This window comes from Cucumis melo, chromosome 9 (genome assembly GCF_025177605.1).
Source record: "Cucumis melo cultivar AY chromosome 9, USDA_Cmelo_AY_1.0, whole genome shotgun sequence".
Taxonomy (NCBI): Eukaryota; Viridiplantae; Streptophyta; class Magnoliopsida; order Cucurbitales; family Cucurbitaceae; genus Cucumis; species Cucumis melo.
The window spans coordinates 885,146-899,608 of record NC_066865.1 but is presented as its reverse complement, the minus strand read 5'-3'; the positions used below and the strand labels follow the sequence as shown (position 1 = coordinate 899,608).

At 32.7% G+C, this 14,463-nt stretch overlaps 1 protein-coding gene across 1 annotated transcript; it reads left to right on the top strand.

The window, feature by feature from the left end:
* The first annotated feature begins 883 nt into the window (after window positions 1-883).
* Window positions 884-9,737, top strand: LOC103498653 (TMV resistance protein N-like). Its single transcript, XM_051090142.1, has 8 exons — window positions 884-1,606; window positions 2,281-3,370; window positions 3,471-3,746; window positions 4,095-5,207; window positions 5,989-6,605; window positions 7,780-7,948; window positions 8,226-8,948; window positions 9,066-9,737. The coding sequence occupies exons 1-8, from the start codon at window positions 1,044-1,046 to the stop codon at window positions 9,561-9,563; spliced, it is 5,049 nt and encodes a 1,682-aa protein (XP_050946099.1). The 5' UTR covers window positions 884-1,043; the 3' UTR covers window positions 9,564-9,737.
* Window positions 9,738-14,463: the final 4,726 nt, after the last annotated feature.

Below are 14,463 nucleotides of genomic sequence, written 5' to 3'. Positions count from 1 at the left end.
CTATGATTAACTTTTTTTGTTTCTATTTAGCTATTTTGAAGGTAATTTCGAGCGATTCAAAGATAGAATGTGGTGTTAATGTCGATACAATCTTAAAATGGGCAAAGACGAAATCAAAATGAATCAACTGTGTTGAAAAACAAGAAGAAAATCATCATATTTGACCTATGCTTTGCAGTGCTGCGACGCCACAAGGCAATAAGGCAGTGGCATCAAATTTCATGAGAAGTACATAGCGCTACGACTTCCTAAGAGGGCAAAATGGTTCTATACAATATAAGTAGCACAAAAAACATCATTAGTTTCAATGTGGCCATATCTACATTATGGACAAAATGGAGTAACAAACTAATCTTCACAGAGAAAGATACAACCTATCGAAACTCATGAGAAAGAAGATATTTGTTCTCTAACAGAAAACTGGTCCTCAAAAAGTAAAATTTTCAAAAACTACCGTCAAGCCTGAATCGCCTTAAACATCAATGCTTTCTGTAGTTTACCTATGTAATTGGATCAATCCTTTGTACCTCTTTTATGGCAATAAAATTTGTGATAGGGTGGTTGATCTTTTACTCCCTTCACTAGTATCTTTTTTTTTTTTTTGAAAAAAGTATTTTATCGATTTGTTATATTTTTTAAAAAGATTCCTAATAATTATACTAATGATAATAATATTTTAATCTTAATAAACGAAAAAGTTATTACATGATCACAAATTTAATATTAGATAGGTTGGACGGCACAAAAAAAAAATACTAGAATAGGTACCTAAATTTTCTTTCATTAAAACTAATAATTAGTAAAAAAAAACTCATTTAAAAAAACGTATAAAATACCAAAAGATGAAAGGAATATATAATATAAAACTTGAGAACCATGAAATTCCACATTAGAGAAAGAGAGAGAATCATTTTGGCCACCCACCTGAAGAATTATTGTTTATTACAAGAAGAAAACACTTAATTAGTTTTCTTCTCTTAACACCATTAGAATGTATAAACCATATTTTGTTTGTTTCACAGCAGAGCTCTCACAAGCCTTCAATGGCTTCTCCGGCAATAATGGAGAGAAGAGATTCAATAACATCATTATCTCCTTCTCCTCCTTATTCTATCTCTCTTCCTCTTCCTCCTTTACGAAGATACGACGTTTTCCTCAGCCACAGAGCTAAGGATCACAGAGCTAATAACGACACTGGACGTAGTTTCATATCCGATCTCCACGAAGCTCTAACAAGTCAAGGAATTGTAGTTTTCATAGACAAGGAAGACGAAGAAGATGGAGGGAAACCGTTGACGGAGAAGATGAAAGCGGTGGATGAATCAAGGTCTTCCATCGTGGTTTTTTCGGAGAATTATGGGAGTTGGGTTTGCATGAAGGAAATAAGGAAGATTAGAATGTGTCAGAAGTCAAGGGATCAATTGGTGCTTCCAATATTTTACAAAGTAGATCCAGGCGATGTGAGGAAGCAAGAGGGGGAGAGCCTTGTGAAGTTCTTTAATGAACATGAAGCCAATCCTAATATTAGTATTGAAGAAGTTAAAAAATGGAGAAAATCTATGAACAAAGTTGGCAATCTCTCTGGATGGCATCTCCAAGATTCCCAGTTAAGTAATTATTTTCACTCTCCACATTTTTCTTTTAATTTTTCTGTGGTGTGAACTTGTTATTCATAGCGTTAGACGAGTTGTTTTGTTAGATTCCTAAGCTCTAGAAAATGATGAAGATAAAATATTTCTAGAAAAAATAAACAAGTTTAGCAAGATCAAAAAGATTAGATAAAAGAAAGTTTTATTTCTCTTAATTTTTATTTTTTTAAGCCAAGGGAGAAAAAAATAGATTGAAAAAAAGTTAGAGAGATGTTTTAGAGAGAGAAGCTAAAAATGGAGCAAATAAAGAGATCAACTTGTGATATTATAAGTTAGAGAAAGAAGAATAGTAAATTAGAGAAAGGGAAAGGGAAGGTTGATTAGAGAGAGACCATAAGAGGAATCTAATCCAAATAGAAATCAATTAAAAAAAAAAAAAAGAGAAAGCAAAATTATAATGATTTTCTGTTTCCAATCATTTTTTTATTACTTATAAGATGTGAAATCAATATTTATAGCAAAATATTAGTGTCTATAGAGATGCTATTGATGTCTATCAACAAATGTTTCTATCTTTCCTAGCTAAACATTTAATTCATTAGCCAAATTTTAAAAACAATACCAACGTTATTTTCAAAATTTCCGTTCGAATGATCATGAAAACATAACTATGAATGAAATTTATATGTAGGTTTGAAGAAGGAATCATTAAGGAAGTTGTGGATCATATTTTCAACAAATTACGTCCTGATTTATTTCGTTATGATGATAAATTAGTTGGAATTAGCCGAAGATTACATGAAATAAATAAGCTTATGGGAATAGGTTTAGATGACGTACGGTTCATTGGAATATGGGGAATGAGTGGAATTGGCAAAACAACCATCGCTAGAATCATTTACAAAAGTGTTTCTCATTTGTTTGATGGATGTTATTTTCTGGACAATGTCAAAGAAGCTTTAAAGAAAGAAGGGATAGCTTCATTACAACAAAAGCTTCTAACAGGAGCTTTAATGAAAAGAAACATTGACATCCCTAATGCTGATGGAGCTACATTAATCAAGAGAAGAATAAGTAACATTAAAGCTCTTATAATTCTCGATGATGTCGATAATGTTAGCCAACTTCGGCAGTTAGCTGGCAGTTTGGATTGGTTCGGTTCAGGAAGTCGAGTTATCGTTACGACGAAACACGAAGACATCCTAGTTTCACATGGAATTGAAAGACGATACAATGTTGAAGTGCTGAAAATTGACGAAGGTATTCAACTTTTTTCACAAAAGGCATTTGGAGAGGACTATCCAAAGGAAGGGTACTTTGATCTCTGTAGCCAAGTTGTAGATTATGCTGGAGGGCTTCCATTAGCAATTGAGGTTCTTGGATCTTCTTTACGTAATAAACCAATGGAGGATTGGATAGATGCAGTGAAAAAGTTGTGGGAAGTTCGTGATAAGGAAATTAATGAAAAGTTGAAAATTAGTTATTATATGTTAGAGAATGATGATAGGGAAATTTTTCTAGATATTGCATGTTTTTTCAAGAGGAAGAGTAAAAGACGAGCAATAGAAATTCTTGAAAGTTTTGGATTTCCTGCTGTTCTTGGACTAGATATATTGAAGGAAAAGTCTCTTATTACTACACCACACGAGAAGATACAAATGCATGACTTGATACAAGAAATGGGTCAAAAAATCGTTAACGAAGAATTTCCAGATGAACCCGAAAAACGAAGCAGGTTGTGGCTCCGTGAGGATATAAATCGTGCTCTAAGTCGTGATCAGGTAGCGTTTCTGAATTGAAAACTTTTGAGTTATTATCTTTATATAATTAATATAGATTAAGTTCAGTAACGTTTGATCTTTAAACTTCTAAATTTGTCAGGGAACAGAAGAAATTGAAGGGATAATGATGGATTTGGATGAGGAGGGAGAATCACATTTGAATGCCAAATCCTTTTCTTCAATGACAAATCTAAGAGTATTGAAATTGAACAATGTTCATCTTTGTGAAGAAATTGAATATCTCTCTGATCAACTAAGGTTTCTCAATTGGCATGGTTACCCTTTAAAGACCTTACCATCAAATTTCAATCCCACAAATCTATTGGAGCTTGAGTTGCCAAATAGCTCTATTCACCTTCTTTGGACTACTTCAAAGGTACATCAACACAACACAGTACTAAATAATTAAGTACATTATTATTTTCAGCAAATTAGTTTCAACTTTAATTTCCCTCTAAAACATTTTAAAGTTGATCTGTTATGAATCTTCTTCTTAAATCCCAAACAAAAAATAGAACAGGATTTGGAAATTTCAGAGTTTTATGAAATTTTTGTCATTCTACATGAATATTTTGCATAATTTGGATTGTTTTTTTATCCATTTTGGCATTTGAAAGTAAAGCGACTAAAGTGCAATTTGGATTGTTTTTAACCATATTTGCAAATTATCTTTGAAATTTTGCTAACAATGAAATTTTTTGGTATTGTATTTTTATATTTGCAGAGCATGGAAACATTGAAAGTTATAAACCTAAGTGATTCTCAATTCCTATCAAAGACACCTGATTTTTCAGTTGTTCCAAATCTTGAAAGATTGGTTTTAAGTGGCTGTGTAGAACTTCACCAACTTCACCACTCTTTGGGTAATCTAAAGCATCTAATTCAATTGGACCTTAGAAATTGCAAGAAATTAACAAACATTCCTTTCAATATTTGTTTAGAATCTCTCAAAATTTTGGTTCTTTCAGGCTGTTCCAGTCTCACCCATTTCCCAAAAATCTCATCAAACATGAACTATTTATTAGAGCTTCATTTAGAGGAAACATCCATAAAAGTTTTGCACTCATCAATAGGACATTTAACATCACTTGTTGTATTAAATCTCAAAAATTGCACAAATCTTCTAAAACTTCCTTCCACTATTGGCTCTTTAACATCTCTCAAAACCCTCAATTTAAATGGCTGCTCAAAACTTGATAGTCTTCCAGAGAGTTTAGGAAATATTTCTTCCTTAGAGAAGCTTGATATTACAAGCACTTGTGTAAATCAAGCTCCAATGTCTTTTCAACTTTTGACCAAACTAGAAATACTAAACTGTCAAGGACTATCTCGCAAATTTCTTCATTCATTATTCCCTACTTGGAATTTCACTAGAAAATTCTCCAATTACTCTCAAGGGTTGAGAGTGACAAATTGGTTTACATTTGGTTGTTCTTTGAGGATTTTGAATCTGAGTGATTGTAATTTGTGGGATGGAGATTTACCAAATGACCTTCATAGCTTAGCTTCATTGCAAATCCTTCATCTAAGTAAAAACCATTTTACCAAATTGCCTGAAAGCATCTGTCATCTTGTGAATTTGAGGGATCTATTTTTGGTGGAATGTTTTCATCTTTTGAGTTTACCAAAACTTCCACTAAGTGTTAGAGATGTAGAAGCAAGAGATTGTGTTTCACTAAGAGAATATTACAATAAAGAGAAACAAATTCCTTCAAGTGAAATGGGAATGACATTTATTCGATGTCCTATATCTAAAGAACCATCTGAAAGCTACAATATTGATCAGCCACGCCTTTCTGCTATTCACTTAAGGACTATGGCTCAACGATACATTGAGGTAATCTCTATCTCATATTAATTACAGTTATTCTTTTTTACCTTTTTCTTCTTAGTTTAGGGCAAACCCATAAGCATATTTTAGCAACTTTTTCCTTCTTAAGTATTAATAATTTTTCTTGTGAAATTTCTTTTGTTAAATGGAAGAGACAATCGCAAATATATGAATCAAACTTAAAGTATGTATTAGTATAGTTATAAATAATGTTGAACATATTTACAAATATTATTAAAAAATAACAAATTTTAGATGAAGTTATTAAAGTTTAATAGTCTATATTACTGATAGCTAGGAGTTTGTTAGAGATAGAGTATATTACTAAGAGAAGTATCATAGAAAGCCCTAGATTTCAAAATCTTGATCTAAATTTTGTGTGAAAATTATTCTAATTCACAACATTGTTGAACATATTTACAAATAGAACAAAATTTTAGAATCTATCAATAATAGATACGGACTTAAAAACAAGCCATTTTAGTTTAATCTCTATAATCTTAACTAAGTTTCGACATTATTATCCAATTTAGGATCGTAGTACAAAAACTTAGGAACAATATTATTTTGATCAATGTGAGAGATAATCTTTTCATTTAAACTAAGAAACAATATCATACGGTAGTAAAGATATGTGGACGGTCCATTTTTGTATACCAGTTTATGTTAAATATGTAAGACACATCTATCTCTTTGATAACATGTTAAACTTCTGTTGTTAGTGATTAATATTTAATAGAAAAGGAACCATTTTAAAAAACCTCAATTAAGCATTTTGATTTGGCAGGTACTGACATGGCAACAAGAAAAATACTTTTTTGTGATTCCATATCCTAACTTCATAGGATGCTTTGATAAAAAAGAATATGGATTCTCAATAACAGCCTGTTGTGAACCAGATTACATAAGTGAAGAAAATCCAAGGATTGGAATTGCTTTAGGTGCTGCATTTGCAGTCCAAAAACATGAAATGAGCAACAACAGTAACAATGCAAAAATTTGTTGTGAGTTCATAGTGAAAATGGAAACAGATGATTGCCCTCCAAAATCAGCCCTTGTTTTTGATGGCCAAAGAGATGAATTGGAAAGCCCAGTTGGACTGTCAGTGTTTTTCATTCCAATGAAAAGGATATCAACTTGGTTGAACCAATCTTGTTGTATTGATATTTCAATAGTCACTGATAACCCATTTGTGAAGTTCAAATGGTGTGGAGCTTCAATATTGTATGAACAAAATGCTGGGAGTTTTATTGGGAAGATTATCAAAGCCTTGTTTGGATCTCCCGGAAGATATCATACATCAATTGTTGATCATATTTTGAACCGACAAAATCGTGTCGATGTTTCTACTTTGTTGGATGGTGGAGCTCGTTACAAGACTTCTTGGTATAATGCATTCCAAAGGTAAATAAGTTATATCTCTCCCTTTATATACACTTTCAAGATTTTTGTCAACTTAAATATAGTTCAATTAGTTAAACAATATTTATTATCGACGACAAAAGGTCAAAAATTTGATCTCTCCTCACTAATACTTTAGGTTACTTCATTTTTTTCTCAAACAATTCTAATTGGGCAATGATACGGTGCATCCATCACGTACTCAATTGTTAATAAAAATTTGTTTTTTTTTAAAATATTATCAAGCATTTTTTTTTATTCCAGTTTAGTGTTTGGAGACCATATGTTTCTTTTTTTAAAAAGAAAAGAAGTAAATTACTTAGGGTGCATATTGGATTGCACTCATCTTTATTCTGTTTTTCTTCTCCAACTCGACTTATTTACATTATTTTTTTAGAAAAAGGATATTGTGGGTTAGTAGGTGCATCCGGACATCTCTACTAGGTGGACACCCCCTTAGCACCCTCATCACTCTCGCTTCATTAAATAATCGACAAGAACAGTACAAAGAAGCAGGAAGAAAAAGCTAAGCGCTACAAAGCAAGCAACAAAGAATAGGGCTAGAGATAAGCCCCCAAACCAAAATAAAAGACAAGCAAAGTAGCTAGACAAAAGCATGGAAGTTCAGGGCTATGGAGGAAGCTTGATAACTGGAAAACAGATTTGATCTACTAGACCAAAGCCCAGATGTTGCTTTTATGTTTTCCCAGATCTCTATTGCAGTTTTTTCGTTGCCATTGAAGATTTTCTCATTTCTTTCCAGCCAAATATTCCAAAGAGCAGATGCAATGGTGTTGAAGAGAATGATGTTCTTTTTTGTCTTTTGTTTCCAACCGCAAATATGTAAACAGATTTCCTTTGGGACTAAGGAGAGCTATACTTCTGTTAAAGAGGGAGGCAAAGTGGTTCCAGATGATTTTTGCAAAGGAACAAGAGATGAATAGATGATTCCTGTCTTCTTCAATATTTCTGCATAGGACACACCAGTTTGGCCTTGAACATAGATTAGGGATCCTTTTAACAAGTTGATCTGCTGTGTTTATGCTGTCATATAGCATGGACCATATAAAGAATTTGCACTTTTTGGATAGGCTGGACTTCCAAAGATTTATAAAAATTGTCTATTCTTTGCTTATTTACATTATGACTTATTTACATTATAAATGCATTGTTTCAGGACAATTGGGTCATTTCCAAAACTTCGACCAAGTAGACCACCACGTAAGGTTATAGAGGAGTCTTCCACCATGAATGCAACTTTTGAGGTCGAAGAAAATGAAAGTGATGACAACTCTATCATTTTAAAACAAAAAAACCTCAAGGCAACACTTCTAAGGACTTTTGAGGTGTTCTCTATTCTTTGCCTTTTTAACTCTTCATCTTCTAGAAATATTATTTTAGAGCAAAATAATTTAAGTCTTCGTTTAGTAACTACTTAAATATATCTTTTTTTCTTCGGTTATTGGTTGTATTTATAGGCTTTGATATTATATTAAATAAATATATGCATGTTTCATCTCAAAACAATGATAGAAAGGAATAGTCCATATATTTTATTTAGAACAGCTATAACTGAATATATGTTCATCAAATTAACAACTCATCATATACATCTTCATATAGGAACTGAAGTTGTATGCTGAATACTACATTTTTCCTAAAAAAGAAATGCCAGGAAGTTTCTTCAATTTTCAACTAGAGGAGCCTAAAATCACAATCAGGATACCTCCAAATTTGCATAAAGATAAGAAGTGGATGGGGTGTGCCTTTTTTGTAGTATTTTCAGTTGATGAGAATTCACCAAAATCTCATTCCTTCTCTTACCAAGTGGACAATGATGAATATTCAATGGAAAGAGAACGAGTTATTCGCTTGAATGCAGAGTTGTTCGACGATTTCCATCAACTTTGGATGTTTTTCGAGCCTCGAGCTGTTTATCCATATAGATTAAATCAATGGAGGCATCTTCGTTTTGCATTCGTATGCAATGACTCAGACTTTAAGGCTGTTCTTTGTGGTGCCCGTCTTGTTTATAAGCAAGATGTTGAAGGATTTGTGAACACAATTGTGAGTAATGTGTTGAGTTCACCAGTTGAATTGCATGAATTTTGTGACCAGATGTATGTTGAAGGCATGTTAAGGAATATACATTTTCATAAGTATGATCCAAAGCATAAGGAAGAGGAAAGAAGACAAGATTTGTGTATACAACAGTGGGCTGAGGAACAAAATTCAAATCCTCATCATTCTCAAGAAGCTTCAAGTTCTTGTAGTTCAAATATGGAAAAGAGCCTCATTTTGCAACTCAAAGAAAGCATTCCTTCTTTCCTTCAAAAGGATTCAAAGGTTCATCTCTCTTTTCTCAATCTTATCCATATTATTAGATCATTATTACTTACTATTTTCTCATATACTTATCCTTCTTATACATTAACTAATCAAATCATTAAACGTTTTTCACAGGATCGGTTTGGAAGCACATTTGATTTCGTTTTTCCAAAGAGAAACTTTCCCCCGGCACTGCTTAATCAACTATCTCCAGAGAATCCTACAGGCGTCCAATTACCTCCAAATTTATATACTAATAATGGTTGGTCGGGATTTCTAGTCTGCACTCTTTTCCAAATCAACAAACATCCCACAGCAATTCTCGACAATGTTGGCTCAATTTCAAGGCATAAACTCATTTGTCAATTTGCAATTGAGAGTGGATTAATTGAACCATTACACACTCATGATATCACTGAGGACAGATCCATTTGGCTTCAGGAACGCCAATTTGTTTGGCTTTATTACACCCCAAGACACACATATGGTAAAATCATTCGTCAATGGTCTTCTATTTGGGCTGTTATTGAAGCTGATACCCCTGATTTGATGGTGAGATGTTGTGGAATGAGTTTAGTCTACAAGCAAGATGTGGCAGTGATCGACAAGATATTGATGAGAGCCATCCAATGATCAATATATCTTTATCTACAAACATACAACACTCCACAATATTGTGTATTATATTGTCACACTCTGCCTCTAACTATCCTGCTAAATTTAGTTTGAGATGGTTGAGAATGTGAAAAGCTTCGTTATTAATGAGAATATGAAAGGTTTAATTCAATATTAAACTTCAATTTGTGACTTTTGGTTTTTGTAGCGAAAGTGACATTTGAGTTCTTTACGAGTTTTGTTTTGTCTTGATCATTGATTAAAATTTATGTGGTTTTGGTAGCCATAGACAAACTTAGAGTAAATAAAAGTGAGTGAATGCATGCGTATCGAGGGCGAATTATTCTTTCGAAAAGTGTCCATCTTTTATACTTTATCTTAATAAAGTAAAAAAAAAAAAAAACAATTAACCTTTTCTCTCAGTTTCCCTTGTGCACTCTACTGGCATTGTCCATTAGCTTGTTGGAAACATAATAGGCCCTCACAATACAAATCAAAAAACAAGAGAAGAAGATTGTTCTCTTATTCACAAAATTTAGAACAAATAAGAAATGAATAATATTTCTTCAACTTGAATTTCTTACTTTCTTTCTTACTTACAAATTAGAAACCTTACACATATTTATACTAGTAGGAAAGTACATTAAAAGTCATCAACAATAAATATCAATACATGTGACTCTTCATATATCAATGTATTTAGTGAGTAATTGTTCCATGTATCTCAATATCCATGCATATTGAATAATGCAAATTCATGTATTATGTTTAGATTAATTTATTTTCAACATCCTCCCTTAATGATCTAAACTTGAGCAACTCTAAGTTTTCCTTTGAATTTAACAAATAAGTCAAACTTGAGCGCATTTGTTAAATTATCTGTCACTTGATCTTGAGTCTTGCAATATTTTACTATCACTTCTCCATCTTTAACCAAGTCTATGGTAAAATGATACTTGATTCTAACATGCTTGGTTCTAATTCCATGAAATTGGATTCTTTGATAATGCTATGGCAGATCCATTATCACAAAATAAAACAATTTCACTTCTTTGAGTACACTTCAATTCTTTTAACATCCACCTAAGCTATAAAACTTGACATCCAGCTGCAACTAACGAGATATATTTTGCTTCGGTTGTAGAAAGGGCAACAATAGATTGTTTCTTTGAAGTCCATAAAAAAACATAACCAGATGTACTTTTATGATCATCCACATTACCACCCCAGTCACTATCACAAAAATCAAACAACACTGATTCTAAAGCTTTTTCTAATAAATTCCAAAATTAATGGTGCTAAGAATGTAACGAAGAACTCTTTTACCTGCTTCCCAATGACTTCTTTTCGAGTTTTTCATAAATCTGTTTAACATACTTACAGCAAATAAAATATCAGGTCTTTTTGTTGTCAAGTACATTAAGCTTCCAACTAAGCTTCGATAAAAACTTGGATCAACTGCTTCTCCAATATCATCCTTGCACAATTTCAAATTTGCATCCATGGGAGTGTTGCAAAGTAATGCATTTTCCATCCGAATTTTTTTTAGTAAATCATGAGCATACTTTTATTGTGAAATGACAATTTCTCCTTCATTTTGATTAACTTTAATTTCGAGAAAGTAGTGGATGAGACCCATACCACTCATCTCAAATTCCTTTTTCATGGAATTCTTAAAATCATCATACAAAAATTTATCATTTCCAGTAAAAAAGTAAATCATCAACGAGAAATGATAAGAAATTTGACATACTTGTCTTCTTTGACATAGAGTACATGCTCATGAACGCCTTCAAAATCCTTTGTTTAGAAAAAAACTGTCGATACGACTGTACCAAGCTCGCAAAGCTTGCTTCAATCCATACAAGACCTTTTTCAACTTGTACACTTTTTCTTCTTCTCCCCTTTTCACATAGCCCAAAGGTTGTGCAACAAATATCTCTTCCTTCAAGTGTCCATCCAATTGATAAGCTTTTCGTCCATTTTGAGCAGCTTAATGACAAAATCAATCAAATGGTCTCAATTCTTGTCGCAGGGACAAATATTTCTTCATAATCCACACCATATTTCTGCTTGTAGCCTTTTACAACAAGTCTTGCCTTATATTTTTCAACATTACCATCTGACTTCAACTTTGTTATGTTCACCCATTTTACTCCAAGAGCTTGTTTGTTTGTCAGAAGCTCCATCAAGTCCCATGTTTCATTTCTTCTTATCGAGTCAATTTCTTGATCCATTGCAATCTGACATTTTTCATCTTGGATGGCTTCATTAAAAGTTACAGGATCAACACTAGCAAACAATGCAAAATTAGCAAAATGATCGATCATCATTAAATCTATTAGTAGCATTATAAATTTCTTGAGTACTCCTAATTCTCCTTGGTGAGATTTCATCATCACTTATGGAAGATGGCGTTGAAGATGAAGATGACTCCGCCGCTTGAATTTCTGCTTGTTTTAATTCTTGATCAGCAACTTTATTCTCATCTATATATTAACATGAAATGGACTTTTAGTTTCATCAACGTTGTCATTCCAATTCCAGGATTCATCTTCATTGAAAATCACATCTATGCTGATAATAATTTTTCTTAACATAGGATTATACAATCTATAAGCTTTAGAATTTTTACTATAACCTACCATAATACATTTTTCAGATTTATCATCAAGCTTGTCTCTTAGCTGATTTGGAATATGAGAATAAGCTATACTCCCAAAAACTCTCAAATGACTAACAGATGGTTTCTCACCATACCATGCTTCATAAGGAGTCATACCTGAAACACTTTTTGTTGGAGATCGATTCAGAATGTAAATAGTACATGCAACAACATCTCCCCAAAACTCGTTTGACAGATTTTTTTGTTTTTAGCATACTTCTCGCCATTTCCATGATTGTTTTGTTCTCTCTCTCTCTGCAACTCCATTTTGTTGTGGAGTTATTCGAGCTGTCATTTAATGATGAATTACTTATTCCTTGAAAAAATTACCAAAAGCTATATATTCTCCACCACGGTCAGATCTCAAAGTTTTTATCTTATGACCACTTTGATTTTCAACAAAAGCTTTAAAGGATTTAAAACATACAAGTGCTTCACTCTTTTTGTCAAAAAATAAATCCACAACTTTCTACTAAAATCATCGATGAAGGTTATGAAATATCAATTACCTTCATTTGTTGTTGTTTGCATAGGACCATACAAATCTGTATGAATCAACTTGAGAGATTTGAAGGCTCTCCAAGCTTTTCCAGTTGGAAATGAATCTCGAGGATGTTTTGCAAGAATACACACTTCACAAATATATGTCTCATGGTTGATATTTTGTATGCCTCTCACCATATGAATTTTGCACAAATAAGATAGTGATCTGAAGTTTAAGTGACCATATCGAAAATGCCAAAGTCAGAATGGATCCTTCGATATGCTGCTGAAGCAAGATATTTGACCATATGTAAAGTTAAGAGGAAACATCTTATTAGTAGTCATTTTTACATTGGTAATAAGAACACCGGTCTGATCTTTGATTGCACATATATCACCTTCAAATGAAATTTTTAGACCTCGCTGAAGCAATTGGCCAATACTCAAAAGATTATGCTTTAGACATGGAAGATAGAACACATCTGTAACTCGTTTTGTGCCTTTCTTTGTCTTCACAAGAATATCTACTTGGTCTTTGACTTGTAATCCGCTATTATCACTAGTCTTCACTTCACTTTGGAAAAATTCATCCAAAGTAATAAATATACTTATATTTCCTGTCATGTGGTTACTACAACCACTATCAAGATATACCATATAGGCTCTACAACATATCGTCTTGAACACTACATGTGAGAAATAGAATACCCTCATCATTTTTCTTCTGTTCTCTTTATGCATATTCATGGTGGTATTTTCATCTCCATTTTTTAGTACCTAACAATCTGCTTGGAAATGACCATACTTTTTGCAATTAAAACATTGAATGTGAGAGAAATTACCATATTTTTTAGTACCTAACAATCCGTCTAACAATCTGCTTGATTTCTGCCAAAGCTTCTTCCTCGAGATAAAGAAGAACTTTCTTGTGAATTTTAAGAATTTTCACCGCTTCTATTGTCATAGTTTCTTTCACCTCCTCGTCTTCCACATGAACCGCCTCTGAATGAAGTTTGCATTTGAAAAGCTTCCTTGGGGTTAACATCAAATTGTTTTAATCTTAGCTCATGGGATTGAAGAGAACCCATCATGCTATTTGTAGAGAACATAGATAAGTCTTTCGATTCTTCAATTGCAATGACGAGATGCTCAAATTTTCTTGGCATACTTCTAAGAATATTTTCAACAACTCTTTGATCGCCTACTTGTTCACCATTTAATCTTAATTATTGACAATTACAAGAATACGATTGAAAAATTCTTCAATAGTTTCAGTTTCTTTCATTTTAATGCAATTAAATTCAGATCTGAGAGCTTGTAACCTTACCATCTTTACCTTATCTTCTCCTTGATAGGTAGATTGTAGAATATCCCAAGCCGCCTTTGCATAATTAGTTGTTGAAATTCTCTTGAAAATAAATTCATCAACAGCTTGATAAATGAAGAATAAAGCCTTCTTGTATTTCTTACGATTTTCTCTTAACTCAACAAGTTGTTGATTTGTGAGCTCCCTCTAATTCTCAACTTCAGTGTATTCTCTTTCAACAATATCCCACAATTCTTATGAGTCATATAACACTTTCATTTTCATACTCCATTGATTAAAATTCTTCCTGTTGAACCTTGGAAGTTGGGGTTGCAACATGTTACCATTTGAAGCCATATCTAATCATAGCTCTGATACCACTTGTTGGAAACGTAATAGGCCCGCACAAAACAAATCAAGAAACAAGAGAAGAAGATTGTTCTCTTATTCACACAATTTAGAAG

What these genes read in the sequence shown, in the direction of transcription:
- LOC103498653 (XM_051090142.1), top strand. Translation starts at nt 1,044, where the DNA reads ATGGCTTCTCCGGCAATAATGGAGAGAAGAGATTCAATAACATCATTA. An exon ending in TGGCATCTCCAAGATTCCCA is followed by an intron (nt 1,607 to 2,280) that starts GTTAAGTAATTA and finishes ATTTATATGTAG; the next exon opens with GTTTGAAGAAGGAATCATTA. An exon ending in GTGCTCTAAGTCGTGATCAG is followed by an intron (nt 3,371 to 3,470) that starts GTAGCGTTTCTG and finishes TAAATTTGTCAG; the next exon opens with GGAACAGAAGAAATTGAAGG.